The 27,403-nt window shown below is 45.8% G+C and overlaps 1 protein-coding gene across 5 annotated transcripts in view; it reads right to left on the bottom strand.

Annotated features, from left to right (window-relative positions):
- Positions 1-27,403, bottom strand: part of LOC138758890 (tropomyosin alpha-1 chain) — a 97,870-nt gene that overhangs the window by 49,900 nt on the left and 20,567 nt on the right. For 3 of the 5 annotated variants that reach the window (XM_069928437.1, XM_069928434.1, XM_069928433.1), the window contains exon 2: positions 7,408-7,533. In XM_069928437.1, the coding sequence (XP_069784538.1) occupies positions 7,408-7,518 (111 nt within the window). In that variant the 5' untranslated portion in view covers positions 7,519-7,533. Of the gene's footprint in view, positions 1-1,541; positions 1,709-7,407; positions 7,534-27,403 lie in introns of those variants that run through there. The other 2 variants (XM_069928436.1, XM_069928435.1) reach the window with 2 other exon arrangements.

Here is a 27,403-nt window from a genome sequence, read left to right as displayed (position 1 = left end):
ACCTAGCTCTTTCCCTGTGTCACACTTTACACCTCTCATAATAACAAGGTCTCCATCCCCAACCTGGCTCAACCTTCCCTGTTCTGCAGCTGTTAATGACCACATCAGTTGGATATGGGCAGTGATATCATTTATGCCTGGGTTCGTTAACACCCAAGGGCTGAGTATGCAGATGTACAATCTGCCCATGAACTTCTCAAGAACCTCATTGGCCAAGACCCCTTACCACACAGTTAGAACCTCATTGGCCAAGACCCCTTACCACCAGTTTAACCTCACTGTGTGGTAAACTGGCTAGCCCCCCCCCCCCCAACTGACAACCACACCTCAGCTCTGCCACCTGCCAATAGTCCTGCCACTGAAATTATACAAAACTAATACACTCCTATCTGGTGAAGCTCAGCCAAAAAGTTCAGGATACCCCTGCCTTTTCAGAATGCCAAACTTGCTGGGGTACAAATGCAAATTTCTGGCAAACTCCAGCCACAAATCCTCCCAGGAGATGCTCCCCAATCTATGGCCACAGTTCATATCCTGGCAAATTGCCCCTCTGCTCTGGTGGACTATCCTACTGCCTGCTTTGCACAATCATCTCCCACACTATTTCACCATCCACAAGTCCCATCTCCACCAAGTTAATCCAACACCACCCCCTCACCCACCTCAGCTATTTGCATCAACAACTCAATAAATGGGTAGGTATGATCTTTGCTTTCAGTTCAAGAGGAAGCATCTTCCCTTTCGAAAAAGCATCAGCATCTTTTTTGTCCCTGCACTAGTTCTTCACCTTGGCTGCTGTAATAGACACCAGGTTCTGCCCTGCACATCGCACACGGTACATTCAAGGTCCAACAGAACACACCTACCCCCTGAGCACCACATCCCTCGTTAGCTGGTAGCATGCACCAGTGCCCTGCTGACCATAATCCCATTTAGACACTGCTCCAAACAGTGGATGTATTCACAGCAAGGTGAAACACCAAACTAATTTTCCAATCAGGCTTCTTTCAAGTATTAACTTGCGAAAAATCACCAAATTATTCCTTTGTTATAATCCCCAAGACTGACCAGAACACAAATTTCAGCATTCTCTTTCTAACCAGAGTGAAACTTCTCAATGGTTCCAAGAAATTCCTACCGTGGGCAGTCTGACCACCTCACCCACCCCCAGGTCTACAGTTTGTAAATCCATCCACTGCCTTGGCAAGTTCTACCCCAACTGTGGATGGGACCATTTTGAAGATTAACCAAGCTATCTGAACCAAGGTAAATCTCAATGAGAAGCACACAGAAAGGATTCGGAGTAGAATTCTCCCCCAGTGAGGAGGGAAGCCTTGTTCCCTCGTTTGCAGAGATATTCCAGATCTCTATCACCTTTCCGAGTTATCCCGGCCGGCACTAGGACCCCGGAGCAACCTCTGGCGGCCACCGCCCTACTCCGTCAGCGCTGAGGCATCGCCGGTGCTCACTCTGCGCACTCCCAGGGTCCCTCCGCCCGCTCGGCCTCCCATCCTGCCTTCGTGCCGCGCTTTCTCACTGACTTGCTCCCGCAGCTGGCGCTCCGTGTCCAGCTCCCGCTGCAGCCCCTCGGCTCGGTCCTCCGCCTCGTTCGCCTGCTGTTGCAGGGTCTGGATCTTTCTCCGCACCGAGTCCAGCGACGTCGCTCCGGCCATGCTGCAAGTTCGGGCGGTCCTGCAATTCTGCAGGAGCTGCGGCAGGGTGGGTGGCTGGAAGTCGGACCAATCAACGTGCCGGGGCCGCACCGCTGGCCCCGCCCCTCACTGACGTCAACGGGGGTCCCAGTCTGGAATTTGGCACTTTTCACCTTATTTGGGAATGTTGAGGAAAAAAAGTGGGCCGGATCCCAGGGCCATGCAGTATCCGCCCAGTCTGCACAGCTGGTCAGTGGAGAGGCTGCACATCTGGCCGATAGAGAGATGCACATCTGGCCAATGGAGTTATGGAGAGGGTGCACATCTGGCCAGAACTCAGGCAGAAGGAAATCTAAAGCAGAGAAACTCACTTTTCTCCTTGTTAAAGAAACACAAAAGTTGCAGAAGTTGGATGAGGAGTTCATTGGGTCAGCGGCCATGGGTAGGAAATGTCAGAACGTTTCGGGTCGGGAGGCTTTACCACCAATAAGATTTAAAAAAAGGTTAAATTACACATATAAAGCTGGAAGAAGGCCTCAGGGGTGAGAGGGTACAGGATAGATAGGTAGAGGGGGTGGTGGGAACATGTTAGAGAAAGGGATGATCAAAAAGTACAGGAGTAAGTAAAAGGAGATGGAAACAGTCGAACCAGATGGGGGGGTGGTGGTGGGGGTGGAGGGGAGGGAGGTTACCCAAGCTGTAAAAAATTGATGTTCAAGCTGTTAGGTTTAAGGCTGCCATGCTCGACCTGCTGGATGAACCTAGCAGGTCGAGCACCATCTGTGGGAGAAAAAGAATGATTGACGTGTTGGGCCCAAGCCCTTTCTCAAGACCATTCTTTTTTCTCCCACGGATGGTGCTTGACCTGCTGAGTTCTGCTGGCAGACTGTATTCAGCTTCAGATCCCACCACCTGAAGTCTTTGGTGCTCTCCACTGCCATAGTTCTAGCTTGTAAAGGAAGCACTTTTGATTCACTCATTCACACACAGTTCCAGTGGCCAAGGTTTTCAGGCAGAATTACTTTGGGATGTGTTCACTGTTGTAGAGGAAACCTGTTGTCAGCACTGTTCCCTCTAAGCTGTGCATGTGTGCGCGCATACATGTTTTGCAACCAGTGCACAAAGGAAATTGATGTGCACACGAAAGGTGAGTTACCTAAAATAATGTACTAATTAATAATTATACTTATTGAAAATAATCTGTTCGCAAAGTGTTTCTGTTAGCTAGTTAGTTAGTTAAACAAGTAGTTAATCAGACTTGTATTACATTAAAACATGCCAATACAGTTTTATTAGCCATGAGAGATCAACTGTGCCAAAGTGATCTTGAAACCATTTCAAATTTACATTTGCACAAGCATTCAGTACGCAGGACTTTTGTCACAGGAAAATTTTTTGCACAACCTAAGATTTTTGCGTACACTGGCTATTCAAAATTAGAGGGAACATTGGTTGTCAGAGACCGACAATTGGTGATTTTAAATATAACACATTCACATTATCGTCATGACCCAAAACACTAAAATGCTGGACATCTGAAATAAAAGCAGAAAGTACTGGGAGCTCTCAGCAGGTCAGCCAGCATCTGTGGAGGGAGAAGTGAAGGAAAAGGTTCAGGTCAATAACCGTGCAATAAATGAACTAATCCTATCACCACTGATGAGATCGCATCCAGCAAATGCATCTGATGGCCACCATCAGTGGTCACAAACTGGCAGAAGTGGGCAACAACCTGAATGTTAATCCCTGATCACTCCCTCTTCTCACTGCTCCCTTCAGGCAGAAGGTACAGAAGCCAGAAGTCCAGCTCCCTTAGGATCAACATTTTTTTTTCCCAAAGGGCTCTGGAACCTCCCCTACGACCCTAAACCTGACTATAAACTGCTCCAAGACCACCAAAAGATCTGTCTGTTCTACTGAAATGTGATTTTTTAAAAACTAACTACAACTGTGACTCTTTATCTATCCTTTAACTGTATATTTATTATCTCTTTTTCTATCTTGGCATTTTGTGGTACCAGGTTGAATACCCTTTATCTGAAGATCCGAAAACCAAAAAGATCTGAAAACCAATTTTTTTTTTAGGGCCAACATGATGTCACAAATGAGGAAAGAATTCAACACCTGACTTGCCCATGTGGGGCTCTGACGCTCTGTTGGCGTCAGTTTGGTAACAACAGAGCTCTGTGGTACAAAGACAATACCCCAATCATCGAGTAACAAATTTGTAAATTAAGCAAGTGATTACAATAATGGTAAAAAAAAAAGAAATCTTTACTTCTGGCCTGGAAGATGCCATATGGAGCTGGTTCCAAGTCTCTAGCATTTGCTGCAGCTGGAGTTGGCGAGAGCGACTCCATTCTCAACATCGGGTGTGGTGCTGTCCACATTGAAGAAGTTGCCTCGGGCTTCCGGGCAGGAGCGGGAACTGTAGTCGGGGACCGGCGCCAGTGGTGGGGAGGTGTTAGGACTGGTGGCGGCAGTCAGGAGATGTCGGGTCTAGCGGCAGCAGTTGGGAGGTGTCGGAGACTGGAAGCGACAGCATTGGGGAGGTGTCGGGACTGGTTACAGCAGTGGGGGGGGGCTGTCGGGGACCAGCGGCAGCGGTGGGGAGGTGTTGGGACTGGCGACGGCAGTCAGGAGATGTTGGGACTGGCGGCAGCAGTGGGGAGGTGGTCTTCTTTTGTTAGCAGAGATTGTTTTTTTTGGTAAGTACTAAACATTTCATGTAAATTTTGTGGCATCATGTCAGCACTCAAAAAGCTTGCCGTTATTTGTTGTTGCTAGTTAATTGCTGGTACAGATGTTCTGCTGATGTTACTGAGTTGCTTAGTTCCATTGTTACAAAATATGAAAAAAAAAATCTGAAAATCTTCTGGTCCCATGCATTTTGTCAGATAAGGGATATTCAACCTGTAATTTAATTGTAGATGGTGATCAGTGTGGCTGCAACAAGTAGGAATTTCACTGCATCTGTACATTGTATTTATGTGTATGTCAATAAACTCTCTTCACTGCCATCGGTACCACCATCATGACCACCACCACCATCATGCCCACCACCACCATCATATCCACCACCACCATCATATCCACCACCACCACCATTATATCCACCACCCCCACCATCATCATTTTTCTGAAAGTGTGGAGAAGATTTCAATAGTGGGCATGAGTAAACACAGCTCACCAGTTTCAAACACTCCAACTTCATAAAAGGCTCTGGTATTCATCCAATTATTATCCTCCATTACCTCCCCTGCATTATCTGAAGTCCACTAGTTACATGTCTTGCTGCTCCACGCACCCTGTGAATGTCAGCCCGCACTGTCAAGCAGGGTCTGGTTTCAGAAATCCCCCCCTTCTTTTGTCTTCCTCTGTGACTCATTCTCCTTGTCCATGCCAGGGATCACCTCCAGGGTTCTGTCACCCCAGTTCTAATCTTGGTCATTCCTGAGTTTAACAGTGCTATCGTGTGATCAGTTTTCCAAGATTCCCAGTTACTCAATTCCCTCCTGAAATCTCTCTATCTCTCTAATTATTATTCCTTTTATGAAGTTTCTTAAAACTAATTTCATTAACCAACCTTTTAGTGATGAGAACATAATCAGAGCAGGAGTCGGCCATCTGGCCCATCGAGCCTGCTCCACCATTCAATAACATCATGGCTGATCTGACTGTGGACTCAGCTCCACCTACCGGCCTGTCACCCATAATCCTTAATTCCCCCATTATTCAGCAATCTATGTGTGTCTTAAAGACATTTAATGAGGCAGACTTTACTGCTTCCTTTGCGAGAGAATTTCTCAGACTCACCAACCTTTGCCACAAGCAGTTCCTCATCTCTGTCCTCAATCTTCTCTCCCGCTCTTAAATTCAATCCCTCCAGAAACAAAGGCCAAAATCCCATTTGCTTTCTGATTACCTGTTTCAAGCCAACGTCATTCCATTCATGAACAAGCACTTCTGAGTCCCTCTGCCCCAACAACATGTGGCAATCTTTCACCCTTTAAATAATAGTCTGATTTACCATTTTCCCCTCCAAAATGGATGTCAACTGCCCCAACATCTCTGCTGTGGCACAGTTTGTTTTGTAACATTCCTATGAAATGCCTTGAGATACTTTGTTGTGTTAAATATGCTCTAAGTATGTTGATAGGGCTGTTATTAGTACTGTGATTAACTTTGTGGCCTCCCATCAATGGCAATGTTCTCCCTGTTTTTGCCTTCAAAACATTTCACAATTTTGAAAACTGCTATTGGACCTTATTTCTGAAAAACTGGGAACGTTCTCCACTTTGACCTGAAACATGTCAGCTCTGATCAGTATCCTTCTCCACTCCTCACCCAGCTTGACACCTTTCCTGAAGTTCAGATACCGAGCACTTCCTCGAACTGAGATTGAATTTCTATTCAAACCCACCCAGTGACTGTTGGAAACACTCATCGAGTCAGGCAGCAACTATAGAGGGAGAAAAACAGTTGGTCTCTATTCTGAAATGTTAAATCTTTTTCTCAGATGCTACCTGACTTGCTGAGTATTTCCAACATTCCTGTTTATATATCCATATAACATTTTACAGTACGGAAACAGGCTATATCGGCCCTTCTAGTCTGCACTGATGTACATTAACTCCACTAGTTCCACCTACCCACTCCCTTGCCCATAACTCTCCAACCCCCTCACATCCATGTATTCATCTAACCTACTCTTAAATGACAGAACTGACCCTGCCACAACTACCTTTGCCGGAAGATCATTCCACTCAGCCACCACTTCCTCTTATATTACTCCTAACCCCTTGTTCCAATCTCCCCTACCCTCAGGGGAAAGAGCCTATTCACATCTACTCTTTCTATTCCCTTTATAATTTTAAATACCTCTATCAAATCCCCTCTCAACCTTCTACGCTCCAATGAATAAAGTCCCAGTCTACTCAATCTTTCTCTGTATTCAAGATACTGCAATCCAGGCAACTTTTTTGTAAACCTTCTTTGCTCCCTCTCTACCTTATTGATATTCTTCCTATAATTTGGAGACTAGACTGCACACAATACTCCAAACTTGGCCTCACCAATGCCTTAAACAGTCTCAACATCACCTCCCAGCTCCTATATTCTATGCTATGATTTATTTTGGTTATTCCTACCAAAATGAAGCACCTCTCACTTATCTACATTAAACTCCATCTGTCATCTTTCAGCCCACTTTTCCAAACAGTCCAAATCCTTCTGTAGTCCATGAAAACCTTCCTCACTATCCACAACTCCCCCTATTTTTGTATCATCCGCATGTTTACTCACTCAATTTACCACCCCGTCATCCAAATCATTAATATAAATGTTTATTGGAGTAGCCTGGTTACCGCAACACTATTACAGCACCAGCGACCCGGGTTTGAATCCAGCGCTGTCTGGAACAAGTTTGTATGTTCTCCCCACAACCATGTGGATTTCCTTTGGGTGCTCTGGGCTCCTCCCACATTCCAAAGATGAAAGGAGTTAGTAGGTTAATTGATCACACGAGTGTAAATGGGTGGAATGGATTCTTGGAATGGATGGGACTGTTTCTGTGCTGTTTCTCTAAATTAAAACATTAAAAAATATTAAATATTATTTTTATCTTTTGGTTCCCATCCAATGTAAGGAACTTATCCCAGTATTTATTCCACTTGCCTTTAAATCTATATACTGTGATGCATTACTATCTGCTTCACCCAGAAAGGATGAGCCAGCGACAGCTGACAACACTCACATCAGAGGCCGTCTTCTCCGACAGGTCCAACTTCTCCTGCACACTTCTGAGTCCCTCCGATAATTTGTCCAGATCATCCTCCGTGCACTTCAGCTTCTTCTGTTGGCCCATCAGCTCCTCCTCAACCTGTTCAGGGGAAGGATGGACAAGCCCTGTTACTGCTCACCCGCCAAACCCAGCCACATACTCAATCCAGTCTTGCAATGGCTCATTCGAATCCCCCTGCTTCCAGGGGGTGTAGAGAACAATGGGAATAGTTGTAGGAGTTGGACTGTTTAATGCTTTTCATGCATTGTCAAACTCAGGAAATATCCTGATTTGGCACTCCCCAACCAGATGGCATTAACATTGACCTCCAATTTTCTATTAACCCCCTCCTCCGAGTTTCTATCTTTCCCTATTCTTCCCTTCCCTCTCCAGTCAGAGATATACCCCCCTCCCCTATCACATCAGCTTTTTTCTCTTCTGCCCTCCCACCTCTATCCACTATGACCTCTTACCAGTTAGCCTGTGCTCCACCTCTCCCCCTCCCTCCCTCCCTCATCCCACCCGCCACCTCTTTATTCAAACCCCTACCAGTATTCACTTATACCTGATGAAACATTGGTGACCAATCCTATGGATGCTGTGTGACGTGCTGAGTTTCACCAGCACATTTGTAAAAGGTAAAGGTTCCATTATTGTCATACTACATTTAGAATGTAACATACATGAAACTTTTGTCAACTGTAAGACAGAAACCTACAGCACCTGATATTCCGAGGCGGTCTCCCCTCCAATTACTGACCCATCCTGAGCCTGCTTAGCTTCCGAGATCAGACAATCCCAGGTGTTTTCAGGCTATTAGGTGCTGTGGTGTTGCACAGGGATAGTTATTGATTTGAATTTCTAGTTTTATTTTGTACTTTGATTCATTAAAGAACATAATTTACTTTAATGGAATTCAACTGCAATGTAACCTACAAAAATATGCCTTATAATATGGAGGTAAACATGAAATCTGCAGATGCTGGGGTCCATTGAAGTCCACAAATGTGCTGGAGAAACTCAGCAGGTCACGCGGCATCCACAGGAAGTAAAAGGCGGTCGATGTTTTGGGCCTGAGTCAGGAGTGCTGGGTGGGTGGAGGGGCCAACAGATGATAAGTGGATCAAAGTGGGAGGGGATAGGAGAGAGAGGTCAAGAGGGAAGATATATGCTCCATGATGGGAGAAGGAAAGGGGGTGGAGAGCTGAAGGAAAGGAAATAGAGGGATGAGGGAAAGTGAGAGACGGGGGGTGGGAGCGGGGGTTAACGGAAATTGGAGATCAATATTGATGCCGTCTGGTAGGAGACTGATGAGACGGAATACAAGATGTTGTTCCCAGTTTGTGGATGGCAGTACATGAGGTGTGGGAATGGGGTGTGGAATTGAAGTGGATGGCCACTGGGTTGACTTCATGTTAACATTTTCCCAGGGCAATGTTCACAATATTAATACAATGGACACAGTATTAACAGTATCCAACGATGTTCATGTTTATTTGTCACAAAATGGACAGTATCAACACTGACCCACTGTAATAGACACTCTATTACCACTCCCCCCCCACAATTAACACTGTTGGACTACTGTTGTGTCAGTGTAATTTGCATGGTGTTTTCTCCACTCCATTAACTATAGTAAATTCAAAAAATGGCAGACTTCATAAGAGGGTACTGAGAACCACGATAATATTTATGCATAAAATATCTGTTTAACATAAAACACGAGGTTGAGAAGCAGCTTAATCTCATTATTTCTTCATTGCTATTCTAAACCCTCACTGCTATTCTTAAATGGGAACGTGCCTGTAATGCCTCTCTGCCATGCACGCTGTTGGCGTTTTAAAAATCCCACTCCTGCATCTCAGCCTGATGACATCACTGCGACGTCATCGGCCTGCCTCTAACCAGCCGCAACAGCCAGGCAGCGGAGCGCAGCACTCTGCCATTATCCTTCTCTAAGAGGGGTCGCAGTCGGCACCTTGGAGCCGGCCATGGCACATTCAAGAAGGCAAGTCCCCCCAACGTAAGGGCTGAGAATCTTCGCCTTTACAGCCGGACTTTTTCGTTGCATGAAAAATAGACTAAAAATAAATCAAGAACAAGATATGGAGATAAAGATATTGCTGTGACTGAAAAAAAATCACAAGTCACCACCATTCCCATCTACCAGCAGATAGCTGGAGCTCTTCAAAACTGATATGATTGAATCCACTGGCAACTTGCTTAAGACAACACTGAATGAGAACATTCAGCCCATTGACTCCATGCTGGCTCACAGGAGAGTAATCCCATGAATCCCATTAAAGGAGAGGAATCACATCCATTCCTCTTTCAACCTTCTGCTGACATTACAGGTTATTTATAACTAACCTGCTGGGGACAGAGAGATTGGTAATGGTTTTGTGCAAGGCCATTTCTGTCCAATTGTTTTTGTTTTGAGCTGGTAACTATTGTGATGGAAGGTGTCCGTGGATCTTGTGTAAAGTTCTAAAGAGAGTTTGAGAAGTTCTGCATGAGCATGCCGGTGAGGGAGGCACCATTCGCTCAAGTAGACTTCAGGTTGGACTGGAAAGGCAGGAAGGGAAGGCAGTCTGGATTTATTCCAGTTGTCAGAAGGGGATTGGTGGTGATACCCTGCCTGGTGCCTGCTGATAACTCGAGGTTGAGCAGAAAACCCCAGCACCAGGATCTTCCCTTTATCTTCCACTAACAGTTGGAGGAACATAGTCAGAGTCACTGCCTCAAGAAGGCAACCAACATCATAAAGGACCCCATCACCCTGGTCAAAACCTCTTCTCACTGCTCCCTTCGGGCAGAGAGCCAGAAACCTGAAGACCAACACCTCTGGGTTCAAGAACAGTTTCTTCCCACAGCCTCTTGAACTTCCCCTCGTCACACTAATCACGGACGCTCCAACCCCACAAGAAGAACGTCACTTTTTTGTTTGCACTGTGATTATTTGGTTTCTATCTAATTTTTGTATTTATTGTCCCTTTTTAATTCAATTAAGTATACTATTGAATTTAAGCAAGAAAGTCTGCAGACACTGGGGTGAAGTGCAACACATAAACGTGCTGGAGAAGTAAAGGGTAACCAATCTTTCTGGCTTGAGCCCTTTGTCAAGGTATAAACAGGAAAAGGCAGTTGTCAGAATAGAAATGTAGGGGAGAGGGGAGGAGGCAGGAAAGTACAGGGGGAGCATGGAGAGAACATGGTGATGCTGCTGGATCTGTTGTAATGGCAGCACTGCCGCTGATGTAGGCCCATGGAGAGCGGAGATGCAGCACCTCCCACAGAGTCCCGCCGCCCGGTTAGACTACAGTCTTCCCCATATAGGCATTAAAACAGCCTATTTATGGAGCCGATGGTGGTTTTATTTAAAAATTCTGCGAACGCGGGGTCTGCAGCCAAGATTGTGGCATTTATGATTGGTAGCAGCCTGGAGGGGTTGCAGACTCTGGGTAAGCAGAGGACTGGTGCAGGGTATCTGAAAATAGGGAGACCAGGCAAATTCTGCTAATGGCGAATCTTAAGGAAATTCGGTATGATACTGTGTGGCTTTTATTACATGACAATAAAGAAATCTCGCAGAGTTTAAGAGGTCATAAGTAGACACCCAGGTGGGAGGGTAGAAGAGGAAAAAAAGTTGAGAAGTGATAGGGGAGGGGGTAGCCCTCTGATAGGAGGAGGAAGGGAATAGGGAATGAGAGAGGCTTGGGGGATGGGGCTAATGGAAACTGGAGAAGTTGATGTTAATATTGTCAGGATGGAGAATACCCAGTCGGAATATAAGATGTTGTGTCTCCAATTTGCAGGTGTCATTGGTTTGTCAGCATATGAGGCCTTGGACAGACATGTCAGAGTGGGAATGGGTTTGGTTTTTGTTGATTTTTACACAGTGTTGATTCAACTGCAGCAGGTAAGAATTTAAGTTTAAGTACGTTGTATAATGTATATGACAATAAATGACTAAAGATTTTTGTAAGAGGCCTTGTGTGGGCCGCTGGACGAATTGGCGACTCTGACCATCATACAGTAGACAAAAGTTAAAGAATTTCATGTATGTTACATTCTAAATGTAGTATTATGTGACAATAACCTTTACCATTAATTACCGTATATCGAAGTTTGTTGATGAGTAGGTTAGATGGTTCTGTATATTATGCTGATGGGAACAGATGTTATGATCGGACAATAGGTTTGGCCATTGTAGAAGGTCGAGCATCACGTGATGTGCAGGACGTGACAAATCTAAATATTTTCTGATTCGTGAGGTCTTGCCTTCTGCACATTACAAAGGGTGCGGTTCTCAGTGCCTCAGAATATTTTTTAAATGTTAAACAGCTCACCATCATCTGCGAGGAACTCAGCAGGTTTGAGCAGCATCAGTGGTCGAGAGAAGAACAGATGATGTTTTCTCTCTCTCAGCGAGGAGCTCAGGTCCGAAACGTTGACCACTCTCTCTCTCTCTCTCTCTCTCTCTCTCTCTCTCTCTCTCTCTCTCTCTCTCTCTCTCTCTCTCTCTCTCTCTCTATCTCTCTCCCACCCCTCTCTCTCCCCCACAGACGCTGCTCAACCTGCTGAGTTCCTCCAGCAAAGTGTGTGTTGCTCCAGATTCCAGCCTCGGCAGAAGCCTGTTGGTCTCTCACCTTCCAGCTTGTATCAGTATCAGTGTCTCAATGCTAGATCTGTACTCCAGATTTGCGATCAGTATGGTTTAATATTTAATCACTGCTTGTGTTTGGCTGGCTTCCCTCTCAGATCATGGATAATAGCTTCCCTGAGCCAGCACCAGATGAGACTCTCCCTGCTGTGGCTGACAGTGCTTTGTGAACCAGAGTGCAGCAATTTGGAGCATTGTAGCTCTAAAGTAGGGTGAGTGGCTCCTGCGGCAACGACAGCAGGGTTCACATCACAGCAGATTTTGGTGCCATTTCTGACCTGGACTCTCTGCTGAAGATCCCTTCAACTCCTCCCCCCCACCCCCCCCCCCCCCCTCCACAAACAGACTTCCAGGCTGCACACTGTCCGATCTGACCTACTGCATTTGGTATCTCTGATGTGGCCTTCTCTACAGCCGTGTGACCAAACCCAGATCAGGTGACACTCGGTGTGGGGGCCCAAACTTGAGCTTCCTGCAGCCGAATATTTATACTTCCCAACCATTCATCCTCGGCATTAGGCTGAAGGACAGGACCTCCAGGGTAGTGATCTGAGGATTGCTACCCGTGCCACATGCTGGTAAGGTTAGAAATAGAAGGATAATGCAGTTTAGCAAGTAGCTAAAGACATGATGCAGGAAGGGGCTTCAGGTTTCCGGTTCACCCTTCCATGGAAGGTGGGACCTGTTCTGACAGGATGGGTTGCATCTGAACTGGAGGGGGACTGATATCCTTGCGGGAAGGTTTGTTACTGCTGCTCTGGTGGGTTTAAACAGATTTGCAGGGGGAGGTGAACCAGAGGGGTAGAGCAGATAGAGGAGTGGAGGAGGGAAAAGATTATGTGAAAATTGCTTGCACCATTAGAGGTCAACGGGTAGTATGAGGTGGAAATGTTCTCAGATGCATCTATTTCAATTCAAGGAGTATTGTAGGAAAGGCAGATGAGCTTGGAATGTGGATTAGCATGTGGAATTATGACATTGTGGCCATTAGTGAAACTTGGCTGCAGGACTGGCAGCTCAATGTTCCAGGCTTCCGTTGCTTTAGACGTGATAGAATGGGGACGATGAAAGGGGGGAGTGGCATTGCTTGTCAGGGAAAATATCACAGCTGTTCTCAGGCAGGAGTGACCAGAGGGCTCATATACTATAGAGGCGGAGCTGAGGAACGGGAAAGATACAACCACATTAATGGGGTTGTATTATTTATAGACCACCCAGTAGTCAGTGAGAATTGGAGGAGCAAATCGGTAGAGAGGTGGCAGACAGCAGCAGGAAACATAAGGTTGTGGTAGTTGTAGATTTTAACTTTCCATGAACTGACTGGGACTTTCATACTGTAAAAGGGCTGGGTGGCTTGGAATTTGTCAAATGCGTTCAGGAAAGTTTTCTAAATCGATATATCGATATATCGAGGTACTAACTTGAGAGAGTGCAGCACTGGATCTCCTATTAAGGAACGAGACAGGACAAGTGACAGAAGTATGTGTAGGGGAACATTTTGGGTGCAATGATCGTAATGCCATTAGTTTCAAGGTATTCATGATGAAGTAGTGAACTGGATTCGACAATTGCTGGACAGGAGAAGCCAGAGAGTAGTGGAGACTGGAGGCCTGTGACTGGTGGTGTGCCTCAGAGATCAGTGCTGGGATGATAATGTGGTAAATTGCAAGTTTGCAGATGACACTAAGATTGGAGGGGTTGTGGACAGCAAAGAAGGTTTGCAAAGCTTGCAGAGGGATCTGGACCAGCTGGAAAAAAGGAATGAAAAATGGCAGATGAAATTTAATGCAGACAAGTGTGAGGTGTTGCATTTTGGAACGATAAACCAAGAAAGGACATTCATGGTAGATGGTGGGGTACAAGGCAGTGTGGAAGAACAGAGGGATCTGGGAATACAGATACATAATTCCCTGAAAGTGGCATCATAAGTGGATAAGGTTTTAAAGATAGCTTTTGGCATATTGGCCTTCATAAATCAAAGTATTGAGATGTTATAGTAAAGTAATAGAAGACATTGGTGAGGCTAAATGTGGAGTATCGTGTGCAGTTTTGGTCACCTAACTACAGAAAAGCTATCAATAACATGGAAAGGGAGCAGAGAAGATTTACTAGGATGTTGTCTGCATTTAAGGAACTGAGTTATAGGGAAAGGTGAGGATTTTATTTCCTGGATTATAGAAGAACAAGGGGAGATTTGATAGAGGTATTTAAAATTATGAGGGGAGTAGACAGATTAAGTGTAGATAGGCTTTTTCCTCTGAGGATAGGTGAAATTCAAACTGGAGGATATGGGTTAAGTGTGAAATGGGAAACGTTTAGGGGAATTTCTTCACGTAGAGAGTGGTGGGAGTGTAGAATGAACTGCTAGATGAGGTGATGAATACAGGCTCAATTTTAACATTTAAGAAGAATTTGGACAGGTACATGGATGGGAGAGGCATGAAGGGCTATGGGCTGGCTGCAGGTAAGTGGGATTAGGCAAAAAAATGGTTTGGCACAGACTAGAAGGGCCGAAGGGTTCTACTGTGACATGTCTGTCCTTGAACTCATCCATTGTCAGGGTGAGGCTAAATGTAAACCTGAGGAGTAATTGATCACAGTTACTCCTCAAACCTAATGGCCTGAACATTAATTTTTCTAATTTTGGGATGACCCCAACTCACTTTATCCTCTCCCGTACATCTCTCTCTCTTTCTTTCCTTTCTCTAAGCTCCCTTTACATTGATTTTTCCCTCAACCTATCTCTCCATCTCTCGCACCTTCTGTCTATTGCTCTATCACCTCTGGACTCATTCCTCAGTTTCTATTATACATGTAATTTCACCTAGTCTAACAATCTTGAGAAAGGATCCCAACCAGAAATGATCACTGACTATTTATACCCACAAACTCTGAGCCCTCCAGTAGTTTTTTTTGTCAGTTCACGATATCTAGCATCTGCAGCTTCTGTGTCCCTCTGATCGTCTTCCTACCTTTGATCCATTCACCATGAATGATAGAGTCAATCTTCTGATGTCAACAGGAGATACAGTCTCTGGATGTGAACAGGAGATACAGTTTCCGGATGTGTACAGGAGATACAGTCTCCGGATGTTTACAGGAGATACAGTCTCCGGATGTGAACAGGAGATACCGTCTCCGGATGTGTACAGGAGATAAAGTCTCCGGATGTGTATCGGAGATACTGTCTCCAGATGTGTACAGGAGATAATGTGTTCAAATATGTACAGGAGACACTGTCTCCGGAAGTGTACATGAGATACTGTCTCCGGATGTGAACAGGAGATACAGTCTCCGGATGTGTACAGGAGATACTGTCTCCAGATGTGTACAGGAGGTAATGTCCCCAGATGTGTACAGGAGATACAGTCTCCACATGTGTAACAGGAGATACTGTCTCTGGATGTGAACAGGAGATACAATCTCCAGATGTATACAGGAGATACAGCCTCCAGATGTTTGCAAGAGATACTGTCTCCAGATGTGAACAAGAGATATTTACACGAGATACAGTCTCCGGATGTGTAGAGGAGATACAGTCTCCGAATGTGAACAAGAAATACTGTCTCCGGATGTGAACAGGAGATAACGTCTCCGGATGTGTACAGGAGATAAAGTCTCCGGATGTGTATCGGAGATACTGTCTCCAGATGTGTACAGGAGATAATGTGTCCAAATATGTACAGGAGACACTGTCTCTGGATGTGTACATGAGATACTGTCTCCGGATGTGAACAGGAGATACAGTCTCCGGATGTGTACAGGAGATACTGTCTCCAGATGTTTACAGGAGATACAGACTCCAGATGTGTACAGGAGATACAGTCTCCGAATGTGTAACAGGAGATACTGTCTCTGGAAGTGAACAGGAGATACAATCTCCAGATGTGTACAGGAGATACTGCCTCTGGATGTTTACAAGAGATACTGTCTCCAGATGTGAACAAGAGATACAGTCTCCTGATGTTTACAGGAGATACAGTCTCCGAATGTGTAACAGGAGATACTGTCTCCGGATGTGAACAAGAGATACCATCTCCGGATGTGTACAGGAGATAATGTCTCAGGATGTGTACATAAGTTACTGTCTTCGGATGTGTACAGGAGATAATGTCTCAGGATGTGAACAGGAGATACTGCCTCCGGATGTTTACAGGAGATACTGTCTCCAGATGTGAACAAGAGATACAGTCTCCTGATGTGTACAGGAGATACAGTCTCCGAATGTGTAACAGGAGATACTGTCTCTGGATGTGAACAGGAGATACAATCTCCAGATGTGTACAGGAGATACTGCCTCCGGATGTTTACAAGAGATACTGTCTCCAGATGTGAACAAGAGATACAGTCTCCTGATGTTTACAGGAGATACAGTCTCCGAATATGTAACAGGAGATTCTGTCTCCGGATGTGAACAAGAGATACCGTCTCCGGATGTGTATCGGAGATACTGTCTCCAGATGTGTACAGGAGATAATGTGTCCAAATATGTACAGGAGACACTGTCTCTGGATGTGTACATGAGATACTGTCTCCGGATGTGAACAGGAGATACAGTCTCCGGATGTGTACAGGAGATACTGTCTCCAGATGTTTACAGGAGATACAGACTCCAGATGTGTACAGGAGATACTGTCTCCAGATGTGTACAGGAGGTAATGTCCCCAGGTGTGTACAGGAGATACAGTCTCCGAATGTGTAACAGGAGATACTGTCTCTGGATGTGAACAGGAGATAAAATCTCCAGATGTGTACAGGTGTGTACAAGAGATACAGTCTCCGGATGTGAACAAGAAATACTGTCTCCGGATGTGAACAGGAGATAAAGTCTCCGGATGTGTACAGGAAATACTGTGTCCAGATGTGTACAGGAGATAATGTGTCCAAATATGTACAGGAGACACTGTCTCCGGATGTGTACATGAGATACTGTCTCCGGATGTGAACAGGAGATACTGTCTCTGGATGTGAACAGGAGATACCGTCTCCAGATGTTTACAGGAGATACAGACTCCAGATGTGTACAGGAGATACTGTCTCCAGATGTGTACAGGAGGTAATGTCCCCAGATGTGTACAGGAGATACAGTCTCCGAATGTGTAACAGGAGATACTGTCTCTGGATGTGAACAGGAGATACAATCTCCAGATGTGTACAGGAGATACTGCCTCCAGATGTTTACAAGAGATACTGTCTCCGGATGTGAACAGGAGATACAGTCTCCGGATGTGTACAGGAGATACTGTCTCCAGATGTTTACAGGAGATACAGACTCCAGATGTGTACAGGAGATACTGTCTCCAGATGTGTACAGGAGGTAATGTCCCCAGGTGTGTACAGGAGATACAGTCTCCGAATGTGTAACAGGAGATACTGTCTCTGGATGTGAACAGGAGATACAATCTCCAGATGTGTACAGGTGTGTACAAGAGATACAGTCTCCGGATGTGAACAAGAAATACTGTCTCCGGATGTGAACAGGAGATACCGTCTCCGGATGTGTACAGGAGACAAAGTCTCCAGATGTGTACAGGAAATACTGTGTCAAGATGTGTACAGGAGATAATGTGTCCAAATATGTACAGGAGACACTGTCTCCGGATGTGTACATGAGATACTGTCTCCGGATGTGAACAGGAGATACTGTGTCCGGATGTGAACAGGAGATACCGTCTCCAGATGTTTACAGGAGATACAGACTCCAGATGTGTACAGGAGATACTGTCTCCAGATGTGTACAGGAGGTAATGTCCCCAGATGTGTACAGGAGATACAGTCTCCGAATGTGTAACAGGAGATACTGTCTCTGGATGTGAACAGGAGATACAATCTCCAGATGTGTACAGGAGATACTGCCTCCAGATGTTTACAAGAGATACTGTCTCCAGATGTGAACAAGAGATACAGTCTCCTGATGTTTACAGGAGATACAGTCTCCGAATGTGTAACAGGAGATACTGTCTCCGGATGTGAACAAGAGATACCGACTCCGGATGTGTACAGGAGATAATGTCTCCGGATGTGTACATAAGTTATGTCTCCGGATGTGTACAGGAGATAATGTCTCAGGATGTGAACAGGAGATACGTCTCCGGATGTGTACAGGAGATACTGCCTCCGGATGTTTACAGGAGATACTGTCTCCAGATGTGAACAAGAGATACAGTCTCCTTATGTTTACAGGAGATACAGTCTCCGAATGTGTAACAGGAGATACTGTCTCCGAATATGTAACAGGAGATACTGTCTCTGGATGTGAACAGGAGATACAATCTCCAGATGTGAACAAGAGATATAGTCTCCTGATGTTTACAGGAGATACAGTCTCCGAATTTGTAACAGGAGATACTGTCTCCGGATGTGAACAGGAGATACAATATCCAGATGTGAACAGGAGATACAGTCTCCAGATGTGTACAAGAGATACTGCCTCCGTATGTTTACAGGAGATACTGTCTCCAGATGTGAACAAGAGATACAGTCTCCTGATGTTTACAGGAGATACAGTCTCCGAATGTGTAACAGGAGATACTGTCTCCGGATGTGAACAAGAGATACCATCTCCGGATGTGTACAGGAGATAATGTCTCAGGATGTGTACATAAGTTACTGTCTTCGGATGTGTACAGGAGATAATGTCTCAGGATGTGAACAGGAGATACTGCCTCCGGATGTTTACAGGAGATACTGTCTCCAGATGTGAACAAGAGATACAGTCTCCTGATGTGTACAGGAGATACAGTCTCCGAATGTGTAACAGGAGATACTGTCTCTGGATGTGAACAGGAGATACAATCTCCAGATGTGTACAGGAGATACTGCCTCCGGATGTTTACAAGAGATACTGTCTCCAGATGTGAACAAGAGATACAGTCTCCTGATGTTTACAGGAGATACAGTCTCCGAATATGTAACAGGAGATACTGTCTCCGGATGTGAACAAGAGATACCGTCTCCGGATGTGTTTCGGATATACTGTCTCCAGATGTGTACAGGAGATAATGTGTCCAAATATGTACAGGAGACACTGTCTCTGGATGTGTACATGAGATACTGTCTCCGGATGTGAACAGGAGATACAGTCTCCGGATGTGTACAGGAGATACTGTCTCCAGATGTTTACAGGAGATACAGACTCCAGATGTGTACAGGAGATACTGTCTCCAGATGTGTACAGGAGGTAATGTCCCCAGTTGTGTACAGGAGATACAGTCTCCGAATGTGTAACAGGAGATACTGTCTCCGGATGTGAACAGGAGATACAGTCTCCGGATGTGTACAGGAGATACTGTCTCCAGATGTTTACAGGAGATACAGACTCCAGATGTGTACAGGAGATACTGTCTCCAGATGTGTACAGGAGGTAATGTCCCCAGGTGTGTACAGGAGATACAGTCTCCGAATGTGTAACAGGAGATACGGTCTCTGGATGTGAACAGGAGATAAAATCTCCAGATGTGTACAGGTGTGTACAAGAGATACAGTCTCCGGATGTGAACAAGAAATACTGTCTCCGGATGTGAACAGGAGATACCGTCTCCGGATGTGTACAGGAGATAAAGTCTCCGGATGTGTACAGGAAATACTGTGTCCAGATGTGTACAGGAGATAATGTGTCCAAATATGTACAGGAGACACTGTCTCCGGATGTGTACATGAGATACTGTCTCCGGATGTGAACAGGAGATACTGTCTCCGGACGTGAACAGGAGATACCGTCTCCAGATGTTTACAGGAGATACAGACTCCAGATGTGTACAGGAGATACTGTCTCTAGATGTGTACAGGAGGTAATGTCCCCAGATGTGTACAGGAGATACAGTCTCCGAATGTGTAACAGGAGATACTGTCTCTGGATGTGAACAGGAGATACAATCTCCAGATGTGTACAGGAGATACTGCCTCCAGATGTTTACAAGAGATACTGTCTCCGGATGTGAACAGGAGATACAGTCTCCGGATGTGTACAGGAGATACTGTCTCCAGATGTTTACAGGAGATACAGACTCCAGATGTGTACAGGAGATACTGTCTCCAGATGTGTACAGGAGGTAATGTCCCCAGGTGTGTACAGGAGATACAGTCTCCGAATGTGTAACAGGAGATACTGTCTCTGGATGTGAACAGGAGATACAATCTCCAGATGTGTACAGGAGATACTGCCTCCAGATGTTTACAAGAGATACTGTCTCCGGATGTGAACAGGAGATACAGTCTCCGGATGTGTACAGGAGATACTGTCTCCAGATGTTTACAGGAGATACAGACTCCAGATTTGTACAGGAGATACTGTCTCCAGATGTGTACAGGAGGTAATGTCCCCAGGTGTGTACAGGAGAAACAGTCTCCGAATGTGTAACAGGAGATACTGTCTCTGGATGTGAACAGGAGATAAAATCTCCAGATGTGTACAGGTGTGTACAAGAGATACAGTCTCCGGATGTGAACAAGAAATACTGTCTCCGGATGTGAACAGGAGATAAAGTCTCCGGATGTGTACAGGAAATACTGTGTCCAGATGTGTACAGGAGATAATGTGTCCAAATATGTACAGGAGACACTGTCTCCGGATGTGTACATGAGATACTGTCTCCGGATGTGAACAGGAGATACTGTCTCTGGATGTGAACAGGAGATACCGTCTCCAGATGTTTACAGGAGATACAGACTCCAGATGTGTACAGGAGATACTGTCTCCAGATGTGTACAGGAGGTAATGTCCCCAGATGTGTACAGGAGATACAGTCTCCGAATGTGTAACAGGAGATACTGTCTCTGGATGTGAACAGGAGATACAATCTCCAGATGTGTACAGGAGATACTGCCTCCAGATGTTTACAAGAGATACTGTCTCCGGATGTGAACAGGAGATACAGTCTCCGGATGTGTACAGGAGATACTGTCTCCAGATGTTTACAGGAGATACAGACTCCAGATGTGTACAGGAGATACTGTCTCCAGATGTGTACAGGAGGTAATGTCCCCAGGTGTGTACAGGAGATACAGTCTCCGAATGTGTAACAGGAGATACTGTCTCTGGATGTGAACAGGAGATAAAATCTCCAGATGTGTACAGGTGTGTACAAGAGATACAGTCTCCGGATGTGAACAAGAAATACTGTCTCCGGATGTGAACAGGAGATACCGTCTCCGGATGTGTACAGGAGATAAAGTCTCCGGATGTGTACAGGAAATACTGTGTCCAGATGTGTACAGGAGATAATGTGTCCAAATATGTACAGGAGACACTGTCTCCGGATGTGTACAGGAGATACAGTCTCCGAATATGTAACAGGAGATACTGTCTCCGGATGTGAACAAGAGATACCGTCTCCGGATGTGTTTCGGAGATACTGTCTCCAGATGTGTACAGGAGATAATGTGTCCAAATATGTACAGGAGACACTGTCTCTGGATGTGTACATGAGATACTGTCTCCGGATGTGAACAGGAGATACAGTCTCCGGATGTGTACAGGAGATACTGTCTCCAGATGTTTACAGGAGATACAGACTCCAGATGTGTACAGGAGATACTGTCTCCAGATGTGTACAGGAGGTAATGTCCCCAGTTGTGTACAGGAGATACAGTCTCCGAATGTGTAACAGGAGATACTGTCTCCGGATGTGAACAGGAGATACAGTCTCCGGATGTGTACAGGAGATACTGTCTCCAGATGTTTACAGGAGATACAGACTCCAGATGTGTACAGGAGATACTGTCTCCAGATGTGTACAGGAGGTAATGTCCCCAGGTGTGTACAGGAGATACAGTCTCCGAATGTGTAACAGGAGATACGGTCTCTGGATGTGAACAGGAGATAAAATCTCCAGATGTGTACAGGTGTGTACAAGAGATACAGTCTCCGGATGTGAACAAGAAATACTGTCTCCGGATGTGAACAGGAGATACCGTCTCCGGATGTGTACAGGAGATAAAGTCTCCGGATGTGTACAGGAGATAATGTGTCCAAATATGTACAGGAGACACTGTCTCCGGATGTGTACATGAGATACTGTCTCCGGATGTGAACAGGAGATACTGTCTCCGGACGTGAACAGGAGATACCGTCTCCAGATGTTTACAGGAGATACAGACTCCAGATGTGTACAGGAGATACTGTCTCTAGATGTGTACAGGAGGTAATGTCCCCAGATGTGTACAGGAGATACAGTCTCCGAATGTGTAACAGGAGATACTGTCTCTGGATGTGAACAGGAGATACAATCTCCAGATGTGTACAGGAGATACTGCCTCCAGATGTTTACAAGAGATACTGTCTCCGGATGTGAACAGGAGATACAGTCTCCGGATGTGTACAGGAGATACTGTCTCCAGATGTTTACAGGAGATACAGACTCCAGATGTGTACAGGAGATACTGTCTCCAGATGTGTACAGGAGGTAATGTCCCCAGGTGTGTACAGGAGATACAGTCTCCGAATGTGTAACAGGAGATACTGTCTCTGGATGTGAACAGGAGATACAATCTCCAGATGTGTACAGGAGATACTGCCTCCAGATGTTTACAAGAGATACTGTCTCCGGATGTGAACAGGAGATACAGTCTCCGGATGTGTACAGGAGATACTGTCTCCAGATGTTTACAGGAGATACAGACTCCAGATTTGTACAGGAGATACTGTCTCCAGATGTGTACAGGAGGTAATGTCCCCAGGTGTGTACAGGAGAAACAGTCTCCGAATGTGTAACAGGAGATACTGTCTCTGGATGTGAACAGGAGATAAAATCTCCAGATGTGTACAGGTGTGTACAAGAGATACAGTCTCCGGATGTGAACAAGAAATACTGTCTCCGGATGTGAACAGGAGATAAAGTCTCCGGATGTGTACAGGAAATACTGTGTCCAGATGTGTACAGGAGATAATGTGTCCAAATATGTACAGGAGACACTGTCTCCGGATGTGTACATGAGATACTGTCTCCGGATGTGAACAGGAGATACTGTCTCTGGATGTGAACAGGAGATACCGTCTCCAGATGTTTACAGGAGATACAGACTCCAGATGTGTACAGGAGATACTGTCTCCAGATGTGTACAGGAGGTAATGTCCCCAGATGTGTACAGGAGATACAGTCTCCGAATGTGTAACAGGAGATACTGTCTCTGGATGTGAACAGGAGATACAATCTCCAGATGTGTACAGGAGATACTGCCTCCAGATGTTTACAAGAGATACTGTCTCCGGATGTGAACAGGAGATACAGTCTCCGGATGTGTACAGGAGATACTGTCTCCAGATGTTTACAGGAGATACAGACTCCAGATGTGTACAGGAGATACTGTCTCCAGATGTGTACAGGAGGTAATGTCCCCAGGTGTGTACAGGAGATACAGTCTCCGAATGTGTAACAGGAGATACTGTCTCTGGATGTGAACAGGAGATAAAATCTCCAGATGTGTACAGGTGTGTACAAGAGATACAGTCTCCGGATGTGAACAAGAAATACTGTCTCCGGATGTGAACAGGAGATACCGTCTCCGGATGTGTACAGGAGATAAAGTCTCCGGATGTGTACAGGAAATACTGTGTCCAGATGTGTACAGGAGATAATGTGTCCAAATATGTACAGGAGACACTGTCTCCGGATGTGTACATGAGATACTGTCTCCGGATGTGAACAGGAGATACTGTGTCCGGATGTGAACAGGAGATACCGTCTCCAGATGTTTACAGGAGATACAGACTCCAGATGTGTACAGGAGATACTGTCTCCAGATGTGTACAGGAGGTAATGTCCCCAGATGTGTACAGGAGGTAATGTCCCCAGGTGTGTACAGGAGATACAGTCTCCGAATGTGTAACAGGAGATACTGTCTCTGGATGTGAACAGGAGATACAATCTCCAGATGTGTACAGGAGATACTGCCTCCAGATGTTTACAAGAGATACTGTCTCCGGATGTGAACAGGAGATACAGTCTCCGGATGTGTACAGGAGATACTGTCTCCAGATGTTTACAGGAGATACAGACTCCAGATTTGTACAGGAGATACTGTCTCCAGATGTGTACAGGAGGTAATGTCCCCAGGTGTGTACAGGAGAAACAGTCTCCGAATGTGTAACAGGAGATACTGTCTCTGGATGTGAACAGGAGTTAAAATCTCCAGATGTGTACAGGTGTGTACAAGAGATACAGTCTCCGGATGTGAACAAGAAATACTGTCTCCGGATGTGAACAGGAGATAAAGTCTCCGGATGTGTACAGGAAATACTGTGTCCAGATGTGTACAGGAGATAATGTGTCCAAATATGTACAGGAGACACTGTCTCCGGATGTGTACATGAGATACTGTCTCCGGATGTGAACAGGAGATACTGTCTCTGGATGTGAACAGGAGATACCGTCTCCAGATGTTTACAGGAGATACAGACTCCAGATGTGTACAGGAGATACTGTCTCCAGATGTGTACAGGAGGTAATGTCCCCAGATGTGTACAGGAGATACAGTCTCTGAATGTGTAACAGGAGATACTGTCTCTGGATGTGAACAGGAGATACAATCTCCAGATGTGTACAGGAGATACTGCCTCCAGATGTTTACAAGAGATACTGTCTCCGGATGTGAACAGGAGATACAGTCTCCGGATGTGTACAGGAGATACTGTCTCCAGATGTTTACAGGAGATACAGACTCCAGATGTGTACAGGAGATACTGTCTCCAGATGTGTACAGGAGGTAATGTCCCCAGGTGTGTACAGGAGATACAGTCTCCGAATGTGTAACAGGAGATACTGTCTCTGGATGTGAACAGGAGATAAAATCTCCAGATGTGTACAGGTGTGTACAAGAGATACAGTCTCCGGATGTGAACAAGAAATACTGTCTCCGGATGTGAACAGGAGATACCGTCTCCGGATGTGTACAGGAGATAAAGTCTCCGGATGTGTACAGGAAATACTGTGTCCAGATGTGTACAGGAGATAATGTGTCCAAATATGTACAGGAGACACTGTCTCCGGATGTGTACATGAGATACTGTCTCCGGATGTGAACAGGAGATACTGTGTCCGGATGTGAACAGGAGATACCGTCTCCAGATGTTTACAGGAGATACAGACTCCAGATGTGTACAGGAGATACTGTCTCCAGATGTGTACAGGAGGTAATGTCCCCAGATGTGTACAGGAGATACAGTCTCCGAATGTGTAACAGGAGATACTGTCTCTGGATGTGAACAGGAGATACAATCTCCAGATGTGTACAGGAGATACTGCCTCCAGATGTTTACAAGAGATACTGTCTCCAGATGTGAACAAGAGATACAGTCTCCTGATGTTTACAGGAGATACAGTCTCCGAATGTGTAACAGGAGATACTTTCTCCGGATGTGAACAAGAGATACCGTCTCCGGATGTGTACAGGAGATAATGTCTCCGGATGTGTACATAAGTTATGTCTCCGGATGTGTACAGGAGATAATGTCTCAGGATGTGAACAGGAGATACGTCTCCGGATGTGTACAGGAGATACTGCCTCCGGATGTTTACAGGAGATACTGTCTCCAGATGTGAACAAGAGATACAGTCTCCTTATGTTTACAGGAGATACAGTCTCCGAATGTGTAACAGGAGATACTGTCTCCGAATGTGTAACAGGAGATACTGTCTCTGGATGTGAACAGGAGATACAATCTCCAGATGTGAACAAGAGATATAGTCTCCTGATGTTTACAGGAGATACAGTCTCCGAATTTGTAACAGGAGATACTGTCTCCGGATGTGAACAGGAGATACAATATCCAGATGTGAACAGGAGATACAGTCTCCAGATGTGTACAAGAGATACTGCCTCCGTATGTTTACAGGAGATACTGTCTCCAGATGTGAACAAGAGATACAGTCTCCTGATGTTTACAGGAGATACAGTGTCTGGATGTGTAACAGGAGATACTATCTCTGGATGTGAACAGGAGATACAATCTCCAAATGTGTACAGGAGATACTGTCTCCAGATGTGAACAAGAGATACAGTCTCCGGATGTAAACAGGAAATACAGTCTCCGGGCTCATACAGGAGATGCAGTCTCTGGATGTGAACAGGAGATACATTCTCTGGACGTGTACAGGAGATACTGTCTCCGGATGTGAACAGGAAATACAGTCTCTGGATGTGTACAGGAGGTACAGTCTCTGGATGTGAACAGGAGATACAGTTTCTGGATGTGTACAGGAGATACAGTCTTCAGACATGTACAGGAGATAAAGTCTCTGGACATGTACTGGAGATGCAGTGACTGGATGAGTGAGTCAGGGAGGAGTGGTTTGAGGGAGTCAAGGAATCAAGGGAGGGGAGTGTTGAGGAAGGGGTACAGTCAAAAGAGGGGTGTTGAAGGATGGATGGGTCGAGGAGAGGGAGTGTCAAGGAAGGGGAGAGTCGAGGAAGAGATGGGTTGAGGAAGAAGTGGGTCGATGGTGGTGAATGTCGAGGGAGGAGAGAGTGAAGGGAGGGGAATGTTAAGAGGGGAGGGTTGAATCTTGGGAGGGGAGAGTCGAGGAAGGGGAGGATTGAGGAAGGGGAAGGTTGTGGGTGGGGAGAGTTGAGGGAGGGGAGGGTCAAAAGAGGGGTGTTGAAGGAGGAAAGGTTGAGCAAGGGGAGAGTCAAAGAAGAAAGAGTCAAGGGAAGGGAGGGTTGAGGGTCAAGGGAGGGAGTGTCACTGGAGGGGCTAGATGAGGGATAGGAGAGTTGAGGGAAGGAAGGGTTGAGGGAGGGGACCGTTGGGATAACAGTGAGGGGAGGGATGAGTAGGTGGTGTTTTGACAAGAGACTGGCAGGGTGGAGATAGCTCATGGGGGTTGTAGAAGAGGAGCAGAAGGCAATGGTGAAGAGGCAGTGCCCTGTGGGGGAGCTGGGAGAGGGAGGGCCCATCAGAGGGACCCAGTTAGTGAAGAGATGCGTAGGCAGCGAGAGGAGATGGACGGGGTGGGGGGGGAGGTGGTGAGGGTTAGTCAGGAGATGGGCAAAAATAAAGGTCATAGGTAAGGTGATGGGGAACACAGACAAGGGCTGAACCTTTAAAGGGGAGTGAGAGAGTGAAGATGGCTCAGGGGAGATGGTTGAGGGGCATGTCAGAGGGGAGACAGACCGGGAGATGGTTGGTGGAGACAATGGGGAGGACAGACAGAGGGAGACAGACAGGAGGAGTCAGACAGTGAGAGAAAGAGAAAGGGAGATGGGAGGAGAGACAAAGGGAGATAATTGGGAAAGACATTTGAGGGAAGAGAGTCAGTGGGGGGAGAGCCAGGCTGAGGAGAGTCAGAAGGAGACAGACCAGACTGGGAG

This window comes from Narcine bancroftii, chromosome 3 (assembly GCF_036971445.1).
Source record: "Narcine bancroftii isolate sNarBan1 chromosome 3, sNarBan1.hap1, whole genome shotgun sequence".
Taxonomy (NCBI): Eukaryota; Metazoa; Chordata; class Chondrichthyes; order Torpediniformes; family Narcinidae; genus Narcine; species Narcine bancroftii.
Note: the sequence above shows the minus strand (reverse complement) of the source record. Positions and strands in the feature narration are given on the sequence as shown.